General features: G+C 40.2%; 1 protein-coding gene across 1 annotated transcript in view; it reads left to right on the top strand.

Annotated features, from left to right (window-relative positions):
- Window positions 1-19,226, top strand: part of SCIN (scinderin) — an 88,337-nt gene that overhangs the window by 66,951 nt on the left and 2,160 nt on the right. Inside the window, exons 11-15 of the mRNA XM_053609508.1 lie at window positions 2,493-2,663; window positions 7,443-7,620; window positions 7,897-8,018; window positions 10,127-10,204; window positions 14,438-14,498. Coding sequence (XP_053465483.1) covers window positions 2,493-2,663; window positions 7,443-7,620; window positions 7,897-8,018; window positions 10,127-10,204; window positions 14,438-14,498 — 610 coding nt within the window. The remainder of the gene's footprint in view (window positions 1-2,492; window positions 2,664-7,442; window positions 7,621-7,896; window positions 8,019-10,126; window positions 10,205-14,437; window positions 14,499-19,226) is intronic.

The following is a 19,226-nucleotide window of genomic DNA, read 5'->3' as shown; positions in this document are numbered from 1 at the left end:
AGGGAGACCTGCCCCCTCCAGCGTGCGTGCTCCAGCGTGTCCGGTCCTCTCTCCTTACCCTCGGGGACAGGGCCGCTGTTAACGCCTTGTCTCTCCACTAGCACTAGGTGGCGCTGTGGGCTCTTTCACTCTCCCCATTCCCGGCTTGCGCCGCGGCGCGCTGGAGCTATCTGGGGATTCTCTGCATGCTTGTGTGTTTTCCGCGTCTAGTTTTGTGCAGGTGTCTGCTCCCATCTACTGGGGACAGTATCTTCCAGATCCAGGTTCAAGCTGAGAGCAGGTGCTTACTTGGCCAGTGTAGTGACGTTTCTGATGCAGCAGCGTTAAGGATTCCCTTTGCATGATGTGTCTAACTTCCCCATTCCTGATGTGAGCTAAGAGTTTATGTGGCAAACAAGTTTTTTATTTTGTCTTGTTTTCAAATTGAATAGAGAAATGGTTAAGTCAGACACTTTAAAACGTAAAGTCTAAGATGAGGCTGAATTTGATCTTCCAGCTGGTTTTGTTTCCTCTTGTTACTTGTTAATACATATATAAAGCAGGTTAGATCTAAATTTAAGATGTGTATTGACCTCTTTAAACAAATTAACTTGCTAATTTATTGTTAATTAATAAGTTAAGGAGATAATTGGATTCTTTAAATGCACTCAACTCTGACTTAAGTTGATCTTTAAAGTATTTCTTACTAAATTACTCAAAAGCTTTGAATATATGCATTGTGCTTTACCTATTCCATATTTCACAGTAGAATATCTGATATGTCCTAGTAATAACTCCCCATGAATTGTTAACCAGTTGAGTACTGAATTAACGACAAAATGGTAATTTTTAGTTTAATCACCAGATGGCAGTAGTTTACAATGCTGCATAGGAAACCAGGCCTGTATTGCTGTTTTAAACATTCCTTTCTAGAGTGTATTATTAACACTATTGACAATAGTTTAATCTACCTTTTTTCTGTCTTATTCTCCTTTCACATTAGAGGATGTCAGTGGCCCCCTTTCCCCTAGGTTGGCAATTGAAATTTTCTCAGTGTTATGTGAAGTACTAAGTTACAACAGTGGGTATTCTCTCCTACCCCCATCCCAAGCTCTGGGCCTGTGACTGAAGAAACATTTCCGTAATTTACTACTCACTTATTTGAACGTCTGCTGGTCTTACAAGTCAGCTATTCTTAATCCTTCCTAGGCCTTTCCATGATGATAAGTGCATCTGCTTACCCATTCACCTGATTTCTAGAAAAAGACAGACAAGGTAGATGAGATAGTTGATTTTAACATAGAGCAAAAGGGCAAAACAAATGAAAAAAAAAAATAAGGGGCTGAAACAAAATCTGAACTCTTTATGAAAGAATAAAAAATGCACCAATTGTTTATGTGAAAAACAGGAAATTCTAATTTTATTTGGTGTTGGTAAAAATCAAACAAATAATTTGACATTTATTTCCTTCAGTTTTCTCATCCTAAAAAGTGCCTATATTGTATAAAAAATAACTTGCTTGTATTGAACATATCTACTATTGCCATTTCTATAGGTTAAGTTAAAAATTAAAAAGTATAATCAGGTTAGTTGAAATCTTCCTATGTGTGTCTTTTTAAAATTTCACAAATAGGGCGGCACCTATGGCTCAGTAGGTAGGGCGCTGGCCCCATATACTGAGGGTGGTGGGTTCAAACCCGGTCCAGGCCAAAGTACAACAAAAAAATAGCCGGCATTGTGGTGGGCATCTGTAATCCCAGCTACTCGCAAGGCTGAGGCAAGAGAATTGCCTAAGCATAGGAGTTGGAGGTTGCTCTGAGCTGTGATGCCAGGGCACTCTACCAAGGGTGATAAAGTGAGACTCTGTCTCTTAAAAAAAAAAAAAAAATTTCGGGCAGCACCTGTGGCTCAAAGTAGTAGAGCGCTGGCCCCATATGCTGGAGGTGGTGGGTTCAAACCCAGCCTCAGCCAAAACTACAAGAAAAAAAAATTCACAAATATAGGGATGTAGAAATAACGAGTATGATTTTGTGTCTCTTATTTTTTGAAGCATTTGAATGTATATCTCTTAACCTTCTGAACCACATCCAAAACCCATGAGAATCTAGCACCTCTGTAAACATTGTAAAATGTTGATGCTCTCTCTCGAAAGAAGAGTAATTTCATATAAGTTCACACACAGACACCAGGACTTTGTTGTTGTGTTTTCTCTTTTGGAGATGTGGATGAACAGACTTAAAGCTGAAAGTGCCGACGTATGGCAGTGTTTTCCCGACAAGAAACTACTCAGAGAGTCTGTATCTGGGGTAACAGAAGATTCTTAAGTCAGTGAGGAGACTGTGCTTGATTATCATAAACCTGTATTTTATATTAGTTATCATTCCTCCTGCCCTTGACTTTTTAATTTTTGTTTTGCCTTCAAAAAGAAAAAGTAAGAACACATTTGGAAATACAGCCTTCTTTCATCACACTCTTTATTATATTTCTTTTAATTTCCCCAACCTCCCTCTCAGATACGAGTCTCTCAAGGCAAAGAGCCTGTTCACCTGCTGAGTTTGTTCAAAGACAAACCGCTCATTATTTACAAGAATGGAACATCAAAGAAAGGAGGTCAGGCACCTGCTCCCCCGACACGCCTCTTTCAAGTCCGGAGAAACCTGGCATCCATCACCAGAATTGTGGAGGTAATGTCAGGCATTGAATAAAAAAACATGCCCGAGTTATGCAGTTCCCAACGGATCTGAGCCGTCAACAAATATCAGTCTTTAAAAACTTGGCAAGCCCACTGTTCACAATAAAAAACGCCAAAAGGAGGAGAGTCGAGTAAAAAGTGAAACTCCAAATACCAGGCCTCTCACATTTTTCAACTCCACTGAACCCAAGCAAATGGATTTTTAGAATACTGTAACAAATCAAGCTGTCCAAGGCATGAGGCAGCTTAAGCTATATCTTGAAAGGCCTGGGGTAGATGGATCACAGGGTGAGGTGACTGACCCTACTGGGCAAATTTCGGTGGGAAGGCTCTGGTTTGTACAAGTGTAACAAATGTGGGAGGCACCTCCTGCCATGCTAGAACTTAACTGCACTGGGCAAAGAAATCAAATGCCATATTATGGAGACACGAAATAAGACCCCCAGGTATAGACAAAAACAGGCTGCCTAGGTTTTGTCCAGATTTTTAAATGGCTGAGTGCTGTGACCTGTAGGACGATCTTGTCCTACCTTGCACCCTGGTCATCTCAGTCACCGCTGAAATCCAAGCCTCCTACTTCATCCTTACACTTCCCTGCACACTCCGCACATTCCCACACTGCAGCCCTCTCGCAGCTCTTCCCTTCTGCACAGGCCGCTCTGTGGAGCCCTTAACATGGGGTCAGTCATCATACCCTCCACATGCAGCCTCTTCCCCAAGCCTCCTGCCCCCTTCACCTTACTGCTCTGTGACTGTCCTCTGAGGACAGATTCCTGTGCAGCCCTCTCCAGTGGAAGTTCAATTTCCCCTAGTGCCCTCTGACAAGGGCCTCAGGAATGGACTGGACCGGGTAGGCCTTGTGACTTTGATCTCTCTGCTTTCATCAGCCTGTCCTTCCTCCAGCCCTCTTGTGCTGTGCTCCTTTGAGCTGCCTGTTCTTCCCTCTCATTCTTTGATGGATTCAGCCATTCATTGCCTCACTGTCTTGTTACTCTGGCTTCTCCCTCCTAAAAACAGTCTTTTCCTTGATCCCTCTTCATCCCACATCTACATGGTCCTATAATCAATTTTGCCATGGGCAATAAATAACAGCTACTCAGAAATCTCTTTCCATCATCTAATCTCTGACAACCATCTCCTGCCCTTTGTCTCCTTTACCCCCAGGGTGCTTGTTCCACAGTCCTTGAACCCTCCACATTCTTCACACCCTTCCCACCCACCTCTCTCCCCAGTCCCTGGCACCCTCTGCTCCCTACTGAAACCCCCGATTCAGAGTTTACAGAGAACATACATTCAATTACATATGAATCCCCTTGTCTACTCTCCTGCAATTTTACCGGCTCATCTGCATCTGTATCTATATAATCTCTTTCCTTCCTGTTTTATGAAATATTAAAATTTTACTTATATTTTAAAATTTATAAATAATTTGTTAGTAATTTTCATATAATGAAGTGTTTTATAAACTTATAACAATGTTATTCATATATTAGCAATGAATAATATATTTGTATTATAATACAATAATATAAATATATAATATATAATATGTATTTGAATAATATATTATTCAATATATAATATATTGAATATATTAACAATATATAATATATATTTGAATAATATATTTGTACGAAATGATGCATCAGTAAATAATTTAATAAATATTTATTACATAAAATAACCAATATGGCTCCTATTTAAGGCCAAATTCCTCCTGCTTCCACCCCACCACCAACTTCTGTCCAGGATTCCCTCCTGGGAAGTGTCCTAAGGACACTTCTAGGTTTCTCTCTTTCCCATGTGTTTACCCCACTTCCAGGTCATTGTGATTGTAGGAAATAATCCCCTTTCTCTCCTGTCTCAACAACTGATTTTCTATCCCGCGTTATTTACTTTGAACTACAAAGATGGCAAAAACCTCCTGTCATTTCTTTAAAAACTGTCTCAACTCTGACCTTCTCCAGCAATCACATCATTTTTCTGTTCTCTTAAGAGCACAAATTTTTGAACGATTTGTCTTGGAACAAATTTGAAAGGGTCTTCACCCACTCATATTCTCTACTGTTTAAGCCTGTTCTCTCTAAAGCCACTCCCATCAGGTGTCCATTCCCACCACTCCACTGAAGGGGTTTTTGTGGGGTTTGTCAGTGAACTGCCTCCTGCCACCATCAGAGGTCACTTCTCTGATCTCATTTTTCTTTCTTTTTTTTTTTTTTTGGTGAGATAGAGTCTTACTTTGTTGCCTTTGGTAGAGTGCTGTGGGCATCACAGATAGCAACCTCAAACTCTTGAGCTCCAGCTATTCTCTTGCCTCAGCCTCCCAAGTAGCTTGGGACTACAGCCGCCCTGCCACAATGCTGGACTATTTTTAGAGACGAGGTCTGGCTCTGGTTCAGGCTGGTCACAAACTCCTAAGCTCAGGCAATCCACCCGTCTCAGCCTCCCAGAGTGCTAGGATTATAGGCATGAACCACCACGCCTGGCCTTGATCTCATTTTTCTTAACCCCCACACAAGCATTTGCCAGAGTCAACCTTTCCTGTTCTATTGAACTTTTTTTTTTTTTTTTCCATTAGGGATCTGTAACACTACATATATCCTGATTTTTTCTAAACCTACAGCCACTGTTCTAGGAGTAGTTGCACTGGGGTTTCCTCTTCTCATGACCTATAAGCACATGAGTGCTCTGAGGCCCAGTCTTGGCCCCATTCATAGTGGTCTCATTCAGTCATACAGTTTAAATGCCAACATACATATTGCTCTCAACTAGGATATTCTGTGCTTGGACTCTCCTGTGTTCAATTATGACTAATTTTTTAAACTATCAAATTGACAGTTAAGCTCTCATCTACAGGCATTCCCAGTTGATTTCAGATGGAAAATTTGACCAAAATGTACCATTGTTACATTCCTGATCTCTTCCCCAGTAGCATTTCTTTGTAAGACAACAGTGGCTTGTGAGGCATCTATTTCCTTGCTGCCTCTCAAACTAGCCTCCACATTCTCACCCTCTCAGAAAATGCACCACTCAGTGGGTAGGGCACCAGTCCCATATACCAAGGGTGGCGGGTTCAAACCTGGCCCTGGCCAAACTGCAACAAAAACATAGCCGGACATTGTGGCAGGTGCCTGTAGTCCCAGCTGCTCAGGAGGCTGAGGCATGAGAATCGCATACCCAGGAGTTGGAGGTTGCTGTGAGCTGTGTGACGCCACGGCACTCTACTGAGGGCGTTAAAATGAGACTCTGTCTCTACAAGAAAAAGAAAAAGAAAGAAAGAAAATGCACCACTCTAGGCTTTCTGTCTTCATCTTTTGGCAGACTGAATTTGTTCCCTCCCTGATCTCACGCCAATCTCCGCACAGGCCTCTTGCCACTGTCCCTCCATTATCTTTATCCTGGCTCTTCCTTCTGTGCCAGTGAGGACACATGTAAATTAGCAATCAGAAGCCCTGATAGCCAGACTCAGATCATATAACTCCTCATCACCACACCTGATGGAGTCCTTTGAACTTTTTCTATGATGTCTCATTCCTTCTGGAAGAGTACTATAGCCACTTCCCTGAATGGCCCCAATCCCTGGAACATTTCTTTAAAACTTCCAGTAGCTGTTTCTTCCTCCTCTTGTGTTCTCTCTGGGGACAGGGTCCTGATGACCTACTGCAGTTCAACTCTCCACACAGCTGCTGCCTCCATCCTGGCAGCTCCACGTGCTCGGCCAAGCAGCATCATTTGGCACAGCAGATCACCTCAGGCTTCTTAAATATTTTCTTCACTTGGCCTCCAAGTGAAGGATCACCACACTCTCTTGCTTCTTCCTCTCTCTGGGCCGCAATGTCTCAGTCTTGGTTACTGATGCTTCTTCCCCTCCTTGGAATCACACACCAAACTCCGTTCCACAGTCATGTAGAAAGCCTTACACAGTGACATGGCAACACAGTCATACGGCCAAACCGGTTCTCACAGAGATGGACACAAAGTCACCAGATCACAAGGTCATAGACAGTCTTAGAAGCAAGACAATCCTAAGACCCTTGTGCTCGCTGCCGAGCCTGAGCTTCTATATGACTTGTCCATGTTCAGAGATGGCATCTTCTGCCTCACCCTGGCACAGGGTCTGGACCTCGCCAGGCTCCCTCACTCCTCTGTGACCGCATGGACTGGAACTGTGCTCACCAGGCAGATTCCAGACAGTGTCCGCAGCTTCTCAGTTGGAGGAAGGATAAGTCTCTGTAAAGTCTTCTGTAATTTGAACTATTTTTAATCTGTGCCTAAAGAATCTCTTAGTGAATGTGAAGTAGTCTCTCTGAGCCATTACAATGGACTCCAGTCCCTGTTTAAGACATGTAGATTTCCCTTTGATTATTTGATAAACCGCCTCTTAAGTGGAGGAGAAAAAACTGCATACCTTTGTTTTAGTTGTGTCATCGTGAACACTGTGCCCTTTCCAGTTGTCGGTTATAGCTCATCCTTATTCTTACATATTTAAATATTACTCTTGTTACTTTCCCCAGTCCTCAATTCTTCTCACTTAACCTCCATGAATTTTATTCTTGATGCTTTGTGCTGCTACTGTCCGAAGGCATTTGAGCAACAGAACGACACAAATCTAAGTGCTTCTAATGTTGCTAACACTACAGCCGTTTCTTAGGGCTGCCCTGAATTAGTTTTCTGGGATAGGACAGGAGGCTGTGGGGGGGTTGTCACAGCTTCTGGGACATATTTCTTGAGGGAAATTTTAATCATTGTGTTATTTTCCTTTATGTTCTAGGTTGATACTGATTCAAATTCACTGAATTCCAATGATGTTTTTGTCTTGAAACTGCCGCAGAATAGCAGCTACATGTGGATAGGAAAAGGTGCTAGCCAGGAGGAGGAGAAGGGAGCAAAGTTCATAGCAAGTGTCCTCAAATGCAATCCCCTAAGGATCCAGGAAGGCGAGGAGCCAGGTTTGTACCGTGGGGCCAAGGACGCAACCAGAATTTGGAATTTACTTGATTTATATTTAATATGACGGCTGATCAAGTTTTTTCACTCAAAAGTCACTTTTTAATGGCTATAAGTGTTAAAAAAAAAAACCTCATTAGTTGCAAAGCAGGTGATGATACTTAGCCTGTTTAAGTGATTTCCTCACTTTAAGGTCAAGGCGAGGCGTGATTTGTTGTTGTAAAGCCGTGCCAACCATATGCTCTTGTGAATTCACTGAATCACTGTGTGTTTCGCAGAGGAGTTTTGGAAATCCCTGGGAGGGAAAAAAGACTACCAGACCTCACCGCTACTAGAAACCAAGGCTGAAGACCATCCACCTCGACTTTTCGGCTGCTCTAACAAAACTGGAAGATTCGTTGTAAGTACTTTTAAAAACAGCGGCTGGAACCTGATGATACCAGGAGAAGCATTTCTATGTCTGTCTAACACATTCCACATGGGCGGCTCCACAGTTTCAGTGCACCTGCCAACCACGGGGACCGTCTCTGCTCTACACACGGTGACTTTAAGGGTCAATGACATAATGGATTTGAAAACATTACTACTGCTTTTAAAAAAATAGCAGCTACTTTACACCCCTATCAAGATGCAGTAGTTGCCATATGACTCTGCATATGCTTAGATTTGCTAATTTAATAACTTGACACTTTCTGTGGGCAGCAATAGTTGTTTCTGATCAAGCTATGTAAATTTTACATGGACTTTTTACAGAGGAATACAAATTTTCACTGTGTCAACTGAATAAAAAATATTATGTAAATATTATGATCATTGGGCAAAATCACAGACAGCTTTATATGTAAGTGAAGTTAATAGGAATATTTCAGTTTATAGTCATTTACGGGCTTTGACTTTCAGTCAATTAAAAGTAAAATTAAAAGTATCTGTGTAAATGTATTAGTTCAGGCTGCTATGACAAAAATACCATCGACAGGGAGGTTAAATAACAAACACTACTGAGACAGTTCCGAGGACCCACTTCCTAGCCTGCTCATATCCTCACATGGCCATGGGGCTTGCTCTTTCTCTTCTGATAAGGACACAGGTGACTTCATGACCATCCTAAGACTTCATCGAAACCTCATTACCACCGAGGGCCCCATATCCTCCTACCATGCCCTTGGTGGTCAGGCCTTCAACATAGAAATTTAGGGAGGAAACAAACATGTAATCCATAACACTGTAAAATCGCATGGCAGAGGGGGGAGTGAAAAATTTGGAGCCATAATCCAAACTCCCACCTAATCTCGCCTAAGGATCAGGGAGCTTGTCCTCCAGAATTCTCTAAAAATGTTGAATTTGAGATTAACACATGCCCACTGGTGTTGGGTGGATTAAACTAACCCTCCCCATTACCCTTAACTATAGAGAACACACTTTAACCATTAAAAATAAAAACAATGAATTTTGCATATGCATTATTATGTTAATGATATCTTTTTGAAAATTGTTGATTTATTAAAATGACAAAACTTACTGACTTTTTTTTTTTTATTTTTTTATTTTTTTATTTTTTTGGCCGGGGCTGGGTCTGAACCTGCCACCTCCGGCATATGGGACTGGCGCCCTACCCCTTGAGCCACAGGCGCCGCCCAACTTACTGACTTTTTAAAACTAATTTTGAACACAAAATATAAGATAATTTAATACTCAGACTATAAACTCAGCAGGCAACATAAATCTGTGAAACAAGCTGTTGTAAGGAGCTGGAAGTAGAGAGAATTGTGGGCAATGATGTCCTGCCTGAGCATTCAAAAGTATCAAGCATGAGTGATGAAATTCAGAAAATATGATTAAATATGGAGTTTATTTTAAAGCTTCAAGGTAGCCACCTGGGAAACACCAACTCCACACAAATGGGGTCAGAGTTCCAAGGTGAATTTAAGGTTTCACTCATCCAGGCCAAAACAGAGAAATTTTAGCTGGGTTATAACATTTTCTCCATACAAGACCAGTGCATTCATCATAGTGATTTGATGGGCAGCAGTTTGCCAATTGCCAAAATGCCAATTTTCCAAGGAAAATTATTACTCTGTGAGGCAGGGTAGTGATCTGAGGTCTTCTCTCTGACACTGTTTGGTTTTCCTAATTATTTACAGGGAAAAAAAAAAGGCAGAAGTTGTGGCCACATGCCTCATGACTCAGGCCACAGGTAGCCACATTCCTCTCAAAGCTCAGAATAATTTAAAGTTATAACAGCTTTAAGTTTGAATTATTTAAATTCACAAATGCAATATATAATATTGAGCACTCTGCTGTCAAACACAATACCATTAGTTTGTGATATCAAATTAAACAGATGAACAGTTAATTATATCATTATTACTATGTACCTAAAAAAGAAGGAAAAATGACTACCATATCTTATTTTCACTGCACTCAAAAATAATACATCACATCGGTATCCCGTATATTAGAAAAATTACTGCTGTACTGTTTGGTCATAAAGCTTTTCATACATTTCAGATTGAAGAGGTTCCAGGAGAGTTCACCCAGGACGATCTGGCAGAAGATGATGTCATGTTACTGGACACTTGGGAACAGGTAAAACTAGGCTTTGTTCACAAGAGGATACACGTAACGTTGGAACCGATAGAACTTGCTTTGAAAAATGGCAAATCTAGTAACTGGGAATTGAGATTTAGGCTGTATTTAAAAGAAACTCAACAGAGTTTGGCAAAAACTAAAGCTGATCAATATGGCAAGTTGATTTCTTACTGTGGAAATAATTCCATGGCTACTATCTTTGGCTTTTCAGTTGTTGGCAAGAAACTTTTATTTTTCATTTATTTATAGAGTTTACTCACTCTTTACTTATTCATAATTGAACTATCAATAATAAGTGCATTAATGTGAACAATTTTATAGGGATGCAATGTCATGGAAAAAAATCAAAGTAGTCAGAATTTCTCTTGAAATTTGACAAGGTGTCATAGGAGACCCCTCTGCTGAGGAAGAAACAGAACAGCTTTGAATCAACATAGTTGCTGTTGTATATTTATCTCCATTTTGGTGGAAACTAATGGTGATTCAACATGTCACATCTTACAGCTTTTATAACCTCCATATAAATGAACAGCAAAGGAAAAATAAATACAGTAGAGCCTCCATAGTTGACCATCTCCCTACATAGACCACATCCTTAAGTTGACCTAATTTTTATAGACAGGACATGTACCACATGGACGTATCAGTACAGTAGGCCTCGCTCATTCCTTACGTTGACCACCTCTGTATAGTGACCAGTTTGTTACAGTCCCTTAGGTGATCAGCTTAAGGAACAAGTGTGAAATGCTTATCTGAATTAGGCCTGGTCTTAGTGTCAAGCCCAGAGATGATTATTTTAGGTCTGTTCCTAACTGATAAGCCATTCAGTTATACTGCACTTAGCTTCTGCAGTTATACTGCAGTGACCATATTTGCATTGAGGATCCAGTCTTGGATTCTTCCCAAGTGAATGGATTATATGTATAAGAGATTTAAAACATTATATCAGTAAAACCATTTGTATATTTAATAATTAAATGAAATACATTTCCTTATTCAGAAGTGTTTAATTTTTCTCATTTGTGTTTGAAGGGGCTGAGGGACTATCGCCCCAACTCTGTTGTTTCTGTAGTCACAGATAGTTGAAGCTTTTGGTACTAGGTTTCATTTTTTAAAATCATACTTTTCATTTATATTTCTGTGCTTTACAAATTTATTACTAGGCACAGGAGTCATACAGAATATAAGAAGGCAAAGAAATGGCCAGATGGTTGATGTTTTATATTGTCTTGAGGTTATAGAGAGAATGGGGCCTGGAGTGTGGCAAGGCAGGTTATGGGAGGGTGGGAAGAAGAGGCCTGGCTAACAAGGAAGGCCTGTTATGTAGATGAAGCTTCATTGGCACCAACTCTCTGAGAATATATAAGAAATGTTCCTTTCAGACTTTAAAACATGTCTGACTCTCCATTAATCTTTCCTAGCTCTGGACAAAGGAAGATCTTGAGGAAAGCCCTACTGCATCAACACAGATTTTCTCTACTTATGTTTTTAGGTCCCCTGAATAACCATTTCAAAATATGTCAAAGTGTATTTTAAAGTAAAATATTTGATTTCCTCTAACTACCTTCACATCCCAGGGGATGGTTGCAAAAAAAAAAGAAAAAGAAAGAAAGAAAAGAAAAAAATAGCCTATCTGTTTTTGTGAAAGATCACTTTATAAAAGTAGAAAACACTTCATAAACAGAATATGTCATAGTGTGAAATCTGGAGTCAAACTGGTTGGATGTAAATTTTAGTGTCTCCTGATAAGTGTCAGGGGACTCCAAGAGTCCAGTCAACCTAGTCCGGTCACTCAGCAGAACTAGCAAGTACTGTGACTCAAAACAAAAGTAAGATAAAGGGGAATGGAAATAGAGCAAGGGAGACTCCAATGCCGCAGGAAGGAAGAAGCACAATATTTGAGTAAAGTGTAGACTTTCCTAGAGAGATTGAGAAGGAGCCCCCTCAGGCATAAGAGGATACCCCAGCCCAAAGACAATACACCAGTATAACTATTTCATCCTAACTCTCCCTATATTATCTATAAAAGTTTTCATTGCCCCCCCCAAAAAAAATTCTTAAGTAATCTTATCTACTTCTTATTGGTTTTTAGTTACCTTAGCTACCACACGCGCATGTGTTGGGGACCAGCCCCAAACTATATGCTGAGTTCTCTCCCAGTGACTGGCAGAGACAAGAGAATGAGGGAAAAACAAAAAGTCAAGACTCAAAGAGAAAGGTTTTTTTTTTTTTTTTTTGTTGTTGTTGTTGTTGTTGTTTTTGAGACAGAGCCTCAGCTGTCATCCTGGGTAGAGTGCTGTGACATCACAGCTCACAGCAACCTCCAACTTTTGGACTCAAGCAATTCTTTTGCCTCTGCCTCCCAAGTAGCTGGGACTACAGGTGCCCACCACAATGCCCGGCTATTTTTTGGTTGCAGCCACCATTGTTGTTTGGCGGGTCCGAGCTGGATTCGAACCCACCAGCTCAGGTGAATATGGCTGGTGCCTTAGCTGCTTGAGCCACAGGCACAGAGCCAAAGAGAAAGTTTTTTTAGAGAGCTGGGTTGGGAAAGTTTTTTTAGAGAGCTGATTGACCACTTTCAAGGGTGAGGACCAGTGGAAAGGCCCTCTCTCCAAGACAGCTCCATTTTTATTACAGACATTAAAGGCAGGGAGGCTAAACTCTTACTTCATGGTTCTCTCTGGGCTTGCATTTTTTGACCAAACTATTTCTTTAACTATATTAATTAGACTGATTTACCTCTTACTGTTATTACTCTAAGTTATTTATGATCTTAACACAAACAGAGCATGGGATACCAACACAGTCCAGGTGCAAGACATCTGGTGAAGACCGACCCCAATTAAACCACACACACAGACCCCAAGATGAACAATTAAGCCCCTGGGAAGCCTTGTGAGCAGTCAGGTGCCATGCCATCCTGAGAAATAGGAGGGGAGGGGCACTTTCCCCTCATTTCCCTGAGAGACTTTTGAGATCTCCTATTGAGATCAAAGAATTTTCTAGTAAAACTTCCCAACCCCCTGTACTCATCCCTCTCAGAGAGCAGTTCCACCTGGGGCTGAGTCCTGCTGGGGAGTGAAGCTTCAGCAGGACAGTCTCTCGGTCTCAGAGGGCCAGTTTTCCAGGCTGCTGCACTTCGCAACAGTTTATAGATTTCTTAGTATGGATCCTGGAGTCTGAATGTGCCCATGATTTTCTCTGATCCACTTCTCTCCTGTCTCTCTTCCCTTTGCACATCATCTACAATCATTTTCTTATTTCAATTCCTAACCTACTTATAATAAAGAATGGAATATTGGTTTTAAGCTTATTAAATCATTATTTCTAGCAGTGCAAGCACATCAAGATGTGACTCTTCCCTTACATACTCACGTGTGCACCCGCAGGCATCTATGTGTCCGTTTTCTTTTATATGTCAACAGTAATCACTCCCCGGTTTCCAGGTATTGTATGGCAGTGCCTAGTAGTCTTGTGATGTTTGTGACCCCTTCTGTGGGCACTGTTCTGTGACCCAGGACCATTACACTATTTTATTAATAATCTTCTTTATAGCAAACTAGAAACTACATTTTATGTAAAATAAATTATATTTAATCAACGGAATCACACAGTTCCCTAAACTCATTGTTTGCTGCAAAGCCCTTTCTTTTAACTTCCTTGTCTAAAAGGTCAGAAAAAGGCCAGACTTTTCTCCTACTTCCCTATAGCCCCCTTTTATCCCTCATCAATAAATATGAACATTGGGAAAATTATCAGAATTCTTTGGGCCTCTAGCTCCACCTCCCAAGTGTCTGGAGTTGTAAAGATGGAACCCGGCCTGGGCCTGCTAAATAACAATGAAAACTGGGGCTTGGGCCTATAGCTCAGCAGCTAGGACACCAGCCACATACACCAGAGATAGCGGGTTCGAACCCAGCCCGGGCCTGCCAAACAAGGACAACTACAACAACAACAACAACAACAAATAGTCAGGCACTGTGGTGGGTGCCTACAGTGCCAGCTACTTGGGAGACTCAGGCAAGAGAATCGCTTAAGCCCGAGAGTTTGAGGTTGCTGTGAGCTGTGACGCCACAGTGCTCTACCGAGAGTGACATAGTGAGACTTTGTCTCAAAAAAAAAAAAAGGATGGAATGAGCCGTGTGTAGGTGTATGTGAAACACTTTTCAGGGCCCAGCACTGAGCCAACACTCCCAAATTAGCATATGTTGTTGTTTCATTTTTCAGATATTTATTTGGATTGGAAAAGATGCTAATGAGTTGGAGAAAACGGAATCTTTGAAGTCTGGTAAGATCATAAACAAGTACAGCAGCTTCCCGGCACTGTTAGTACTGAGCACCTGACTGCTTTCTATAAAATAGCTCTATATTCTAAAAATAAAAATCAAAACTGAGAAGTAGCTTGGCTTTCATCTTCAGAACTAAAAAGTAATGGAATTTTTTTAAACTTAAGAGTTTCAGAATGAGTACAAGAAAAATGTTTTGTGACCTCACTTAGAATACAATTTTATCAATTCATTCCGAAAATTTAAATTCACTTAAGCCCTTATTTTCTTTTCTTTTCTTTTTTTTTTTTATTGTTGGGGATTCATTGAGGGTACAATAAGCCAGGTTACACTGATTGCAATTGTTAGGTAAAGTCCCTCTTGCAATCATGCCTTGCCCCCATAAAGTGTGACACACACCCAAGGCCCCACCCACCTCCCTCCTTCCCTCTTTCTGTTCCCCCCCCCAACCATAATTGTCATTAATTGTCCTCATATCAAAATTGAGTACATAGGATTCATGCTTCTCCATTCTTGTGATGCTTTACTAAGAATAATGTCTTCCACGTCCATCCAGGTTAATACGAAGGATGTAAAGTCTCCATTTTTTTTTAATGGCTGAATAGTATTCCATGGTATACATATACCACAGCTTGTTAATCCATTCCTGGGTTGGTGGGCATTTAGGCTGTTTCCACATTTTGGCAATGGTAAATTGAGCTGCAATAAACAGTCTAGTACAAGTGTCCTTATGATAAAAGGATTTCTTTCCTTCTGGGTAGATGCCCAGTAATGGGATTGCAGGATCAAATAGGAGGTCTAGCTTGAGTGCTTTGAGGTTTCTCCATACTTCCTTCCAGAAAGGTTGTACTAGTTTGCAGTCCCACAAGCAGTGTAAAAGTGTTCCCTTCTCTCCACATCCACGCCAACATCTGCAGTTTTGAGATTTTGTGATGTGGGCCATTCTCACTGGGGTTAGATGATATCTCAGGGTTGTTTTGATTTGCATTTCTCTAATATATAGAGATGATGAACATTTTTTCATGTGTTTGTTAGCCATTCGTCTGTCGTCTTTAGAGAAAGTTCTATTCATGTCTCTTGCCCATTGATATAAGGGATTGTTGGCTTTTTTCATGTGGATTGATTTGAGTTCTCTATAGATCCTAGTTATCAAGCTTTTGTCTGATTGAAAATATGCAAATATCCTTTCCCATTGTGTAGGTTGTCTCTTTGCTTTGGTTATTGTCTCCTTAGCTGTACAGAAGCTTTTCAGTTAAATGAAGTCCCATTTGTTTATTTTTGTTGTTGTTGCAATTGCCATGGCAGTCTTCTTCATGAAGTCTTTCCCCAGGCCAATATCTTCCAGTGTTTTTCCTATGCTTTTTTGGAGGATTTTTATTGTTTCATGCCTTAAATTTAAGTCCTTTATCCATCTTGAACCAATTTTTGTGAGTGGGGAAAGGTGTGGGTCCAGTTTTCAGTCTTATACATGTAGACATCCAGTTCTCCCAACACCATTTATTGAATAGGGAGTCTTTCCCCCAAGGTGTGTTCTTGTTTGGTTTATCAAAGATTAGGTGGTTGTAAAATGTTAGTTTCATTTCTTGGTTTTCAATTCGATTCCAAGTGTCTATGTCTCTGTTTTTGTGCCAGTACCATGCTGTCTTGAGCACTATGGCTTTGTAGTACAGACTAAAATCTGGTATGCTGATGCCCCCAGCTTTATTTTTGTTACAGAGAACTGCCTTAGCTATACGGGGTTTTTTCTGGTTCCATACAAAACGCAGAATCATTTTTTCCAAATCTTGAAAGTACGATGTTGGTATTTTGATAGGAATGGCATTGAATAGGTAGATTGCTTTGGGAAGTATAGACATTTTAACAATGTTGATTCTCCCCATCCATGAGCATGGTATGTTCTTCCATTTGTTAATATCCTCTGCTATTTCCTTTCTGAGGATTTCATAGTTTTCTTTATAGAGGTCCTTCACCTCCTTCATTAGGTATATTCCTAGGTATTTCATTTTCTTTGAGACTATGGTGAAGGGAGTTGTGTCCTTAATTAGCTTCTCATCTTGACTGTTATTGGTGTACACAAAGGCTACTGACTTGTGGACATTGATTTTATATCCTGAAACATTACTGTATTTTTTGATGACTTCTAGGAGTCTTGTGGTTGAGTCTTTGGGGTTCTCTAAGTATAAGATCATGTCGTCAGCAAAGAGGGAGAGTTTGACCTCCTCTGCTCCCATTTGGATTCCCTTTATTCCCTTGTCTTGCCTAATTGTATTGGCTAGAACTTCCAGCACTACGTTGAATAGTAAAGGTGACAGAGGACAACCTTGTCTGGTTCCAGTTCTAAGAGGAAAAGCTTTGAGTTTTACTCCATTCAGTAAAATATTGGCTGTGGGTTTCTCATAGATAGCTTCAGTCAGTTTTAGAAATGTGCCACCTATGCCTATACTCTTCAGTGTTCTAATTAGAAAAGGATGCTGGATTTTATCAAATGCTTTTTCTGCATCTATTGAGAGGATCATGTGATCTTTATTTTTGCCTCTGTTAATATGGTGGATAACGTTTATGGACTTGCGTATGTTAAACCAGCCTTGCATCCCTGGGATGAAGCCTACTTGATCATGATGAATGACTTTTTTGATGATAAGCTGTAATCTATTGGCTAGGATTTTGTTGAGAATTTTTGCGTCTATGTTCATGAGTAAGATTGGTCTGAAATTCTCCTTTTTGTTTGGGTCTTTTCCTGGTTTTGGTATCAGGGTGATGTTTGCTTCATAGAATGTGTTGGGGGAAGATTCCTTCTTCCTCAATTTTTTGGAATAATTTCTGCAGTACAGGAATAAGTCTTCCTTGAAGGTTTGATAGAATTCTGGAGTGAAGCCATCTGGACCAGGGCATTTTTTGGTTGGAAGATTTTTTATTGTTTCTTTGATCTCAGTGCTTGAAATTGGTCTGTTCAGGAGCTCTATTTCTTCCTGGCTGAGTCTAGGGAGAGGGTGTGATTCCAAATATTGATCCATTTCTTTCACATTGTCAAATTTCTGGGCATAGAGTTTCTGGTAGTATTCAGAGATGATCTCTCGTATCTCTGTGGGATCAGTTGTTATTTCCCCTTTATCATTTCTGATTGAGGTTACTAGAGATTTCACTTTTCTATTCCTCGTTAGTCTGGCCAATGGTTTATCTATTTTATTTATTTTTTCAAAAAAACAACTCCTTGTTTCATTAATTTTCTGAATGATTCTTTTGTTTTCAATTTCAATGATCTCTGATTTGATTTTGGATATTTCTTTTCTTCTACTGAGTTTAGGCTTAGATTGTTCTTCTTTTTCCAATTCCATAAGATCTCTTCTGAGATTGTTGATGTGCTCTCTTTCTGTTTTTCGAATGTAGGCATCTAAAGCGATGAATTTTCCTCTCAAAACTGCTTTTGCAGTATCCCAGAGGTTTTGGTAGCTTGTGTCTTCATTGTTGTTATGCTCAAGGAAGTTAATGATTTCCTGTTTTATTTCTTCCTTCACCCATCTGTTATTCAACAGAAGATTGTTTAATTTCCATGCCTTTGTGTGGGGTCGAGCATTTTTGTTAGAGTTGAGTTCCACCTTTAGTGCCTTATGGTCTGAGAAGATACAAGGTAAAATTTCAATTCTTTTGATTCTGTTGATATTTGTTTTGTGTCCCAGGATATGATCAATTTTGGAGAATGTTCCATGGGGTGATGAGAAGAATGTATATTCTTTATCTTTGGGATGGAGTGTTCTATATGCGTCTATCAAGCACGGTTGTTCTAGGGTCTCATTTAAGTCTCTTATATCCTTGTTTAATTTCTGTTTAGAGGATCTGTCCAGCTCTGTAAGAGGAGTGTTAAGGTCCCCTGTTATGATGGTATTATCAGATATCATATTGCTCAGACTGAGTAAGGTCTGTTTCAAGAATCTGGGAGCATTTAAATTGGGTGCATAGATATTTAGAATTGAAATGTCTTCTTGTTGCATTTTTCCCTTGACCAATATAAAGTGACCATCTTTGTCTTTTTTTACTTTAGTTGCTTTAAATCCACATGTATCTGAAAATAAGATTGCAACTCCTCTTTTCTTCTGAATTCCATTTGCCTGAAAAATTGTCTTCCAACCCTTGACTCGGAGCTTTAATTTGTCTTTTGAAGCCAGGTGTGTTTCTTGCAGACAGCAAATGGATGGCTTGTGTTTTTTAATCCAGTCAACCAATCTATGTCTCTTCAGTGGGGAATTCAAGCCATTAACATTTATTGAGATAATTGATAAGTGTGGTAGTATTCTATTCGTCTTATTTTGTGAGAGTCCATTGCTTAGTTTTGTCTTTTGCATCAGTGTAGAGGTTTGGTTCTGTCCTTTAATTTCTGAGTTCTTACTTTGCTGCTGATCCATTGTGGTGGTCAGTGTGCAGAACAGGTTGAAGTATTTCCTGTAGAGCTGGTCTTGTTGTGGCGAATTTTCTCAATGTTTGTATATCCGTAAATGATTTGATTTCTCCGTCAATTTTGAAGCTTAGCTTAGCAGGGTACAGAATTCTGGGCTGGAAATTGTTCTGTTTAAGTAGATTAAAGGTAGATGACCATTGTCTTCTTGCTTGGAAAGTTTCATTAAAGAAGTCTGCGGTCACTCTGATGGATTTGCCCCTGTAGGTCAACTGGCGCTTACTCCTGGCAGCTTGCAGAATCTTTTCTTTTGTCTTGACTTTGGACAGGTTCATCACAA

This window comes from Nycticebus coucang, chromosome 11 (assembly GCF_027406575.1).
Source record: "Nycticebus coucang isolate mNycCou1 chromosome 11, mNycCou1.pri, whole genome shotgun sequence".
NCBI lineage: Eukaryota > Metazoa > Chordata > Mammalia > Primates > Lorisidae > Nycticebus > Nycticebus coucang.
This window is presented reverse-complemented; position numbering and strand designations above follow the sequence as displayed.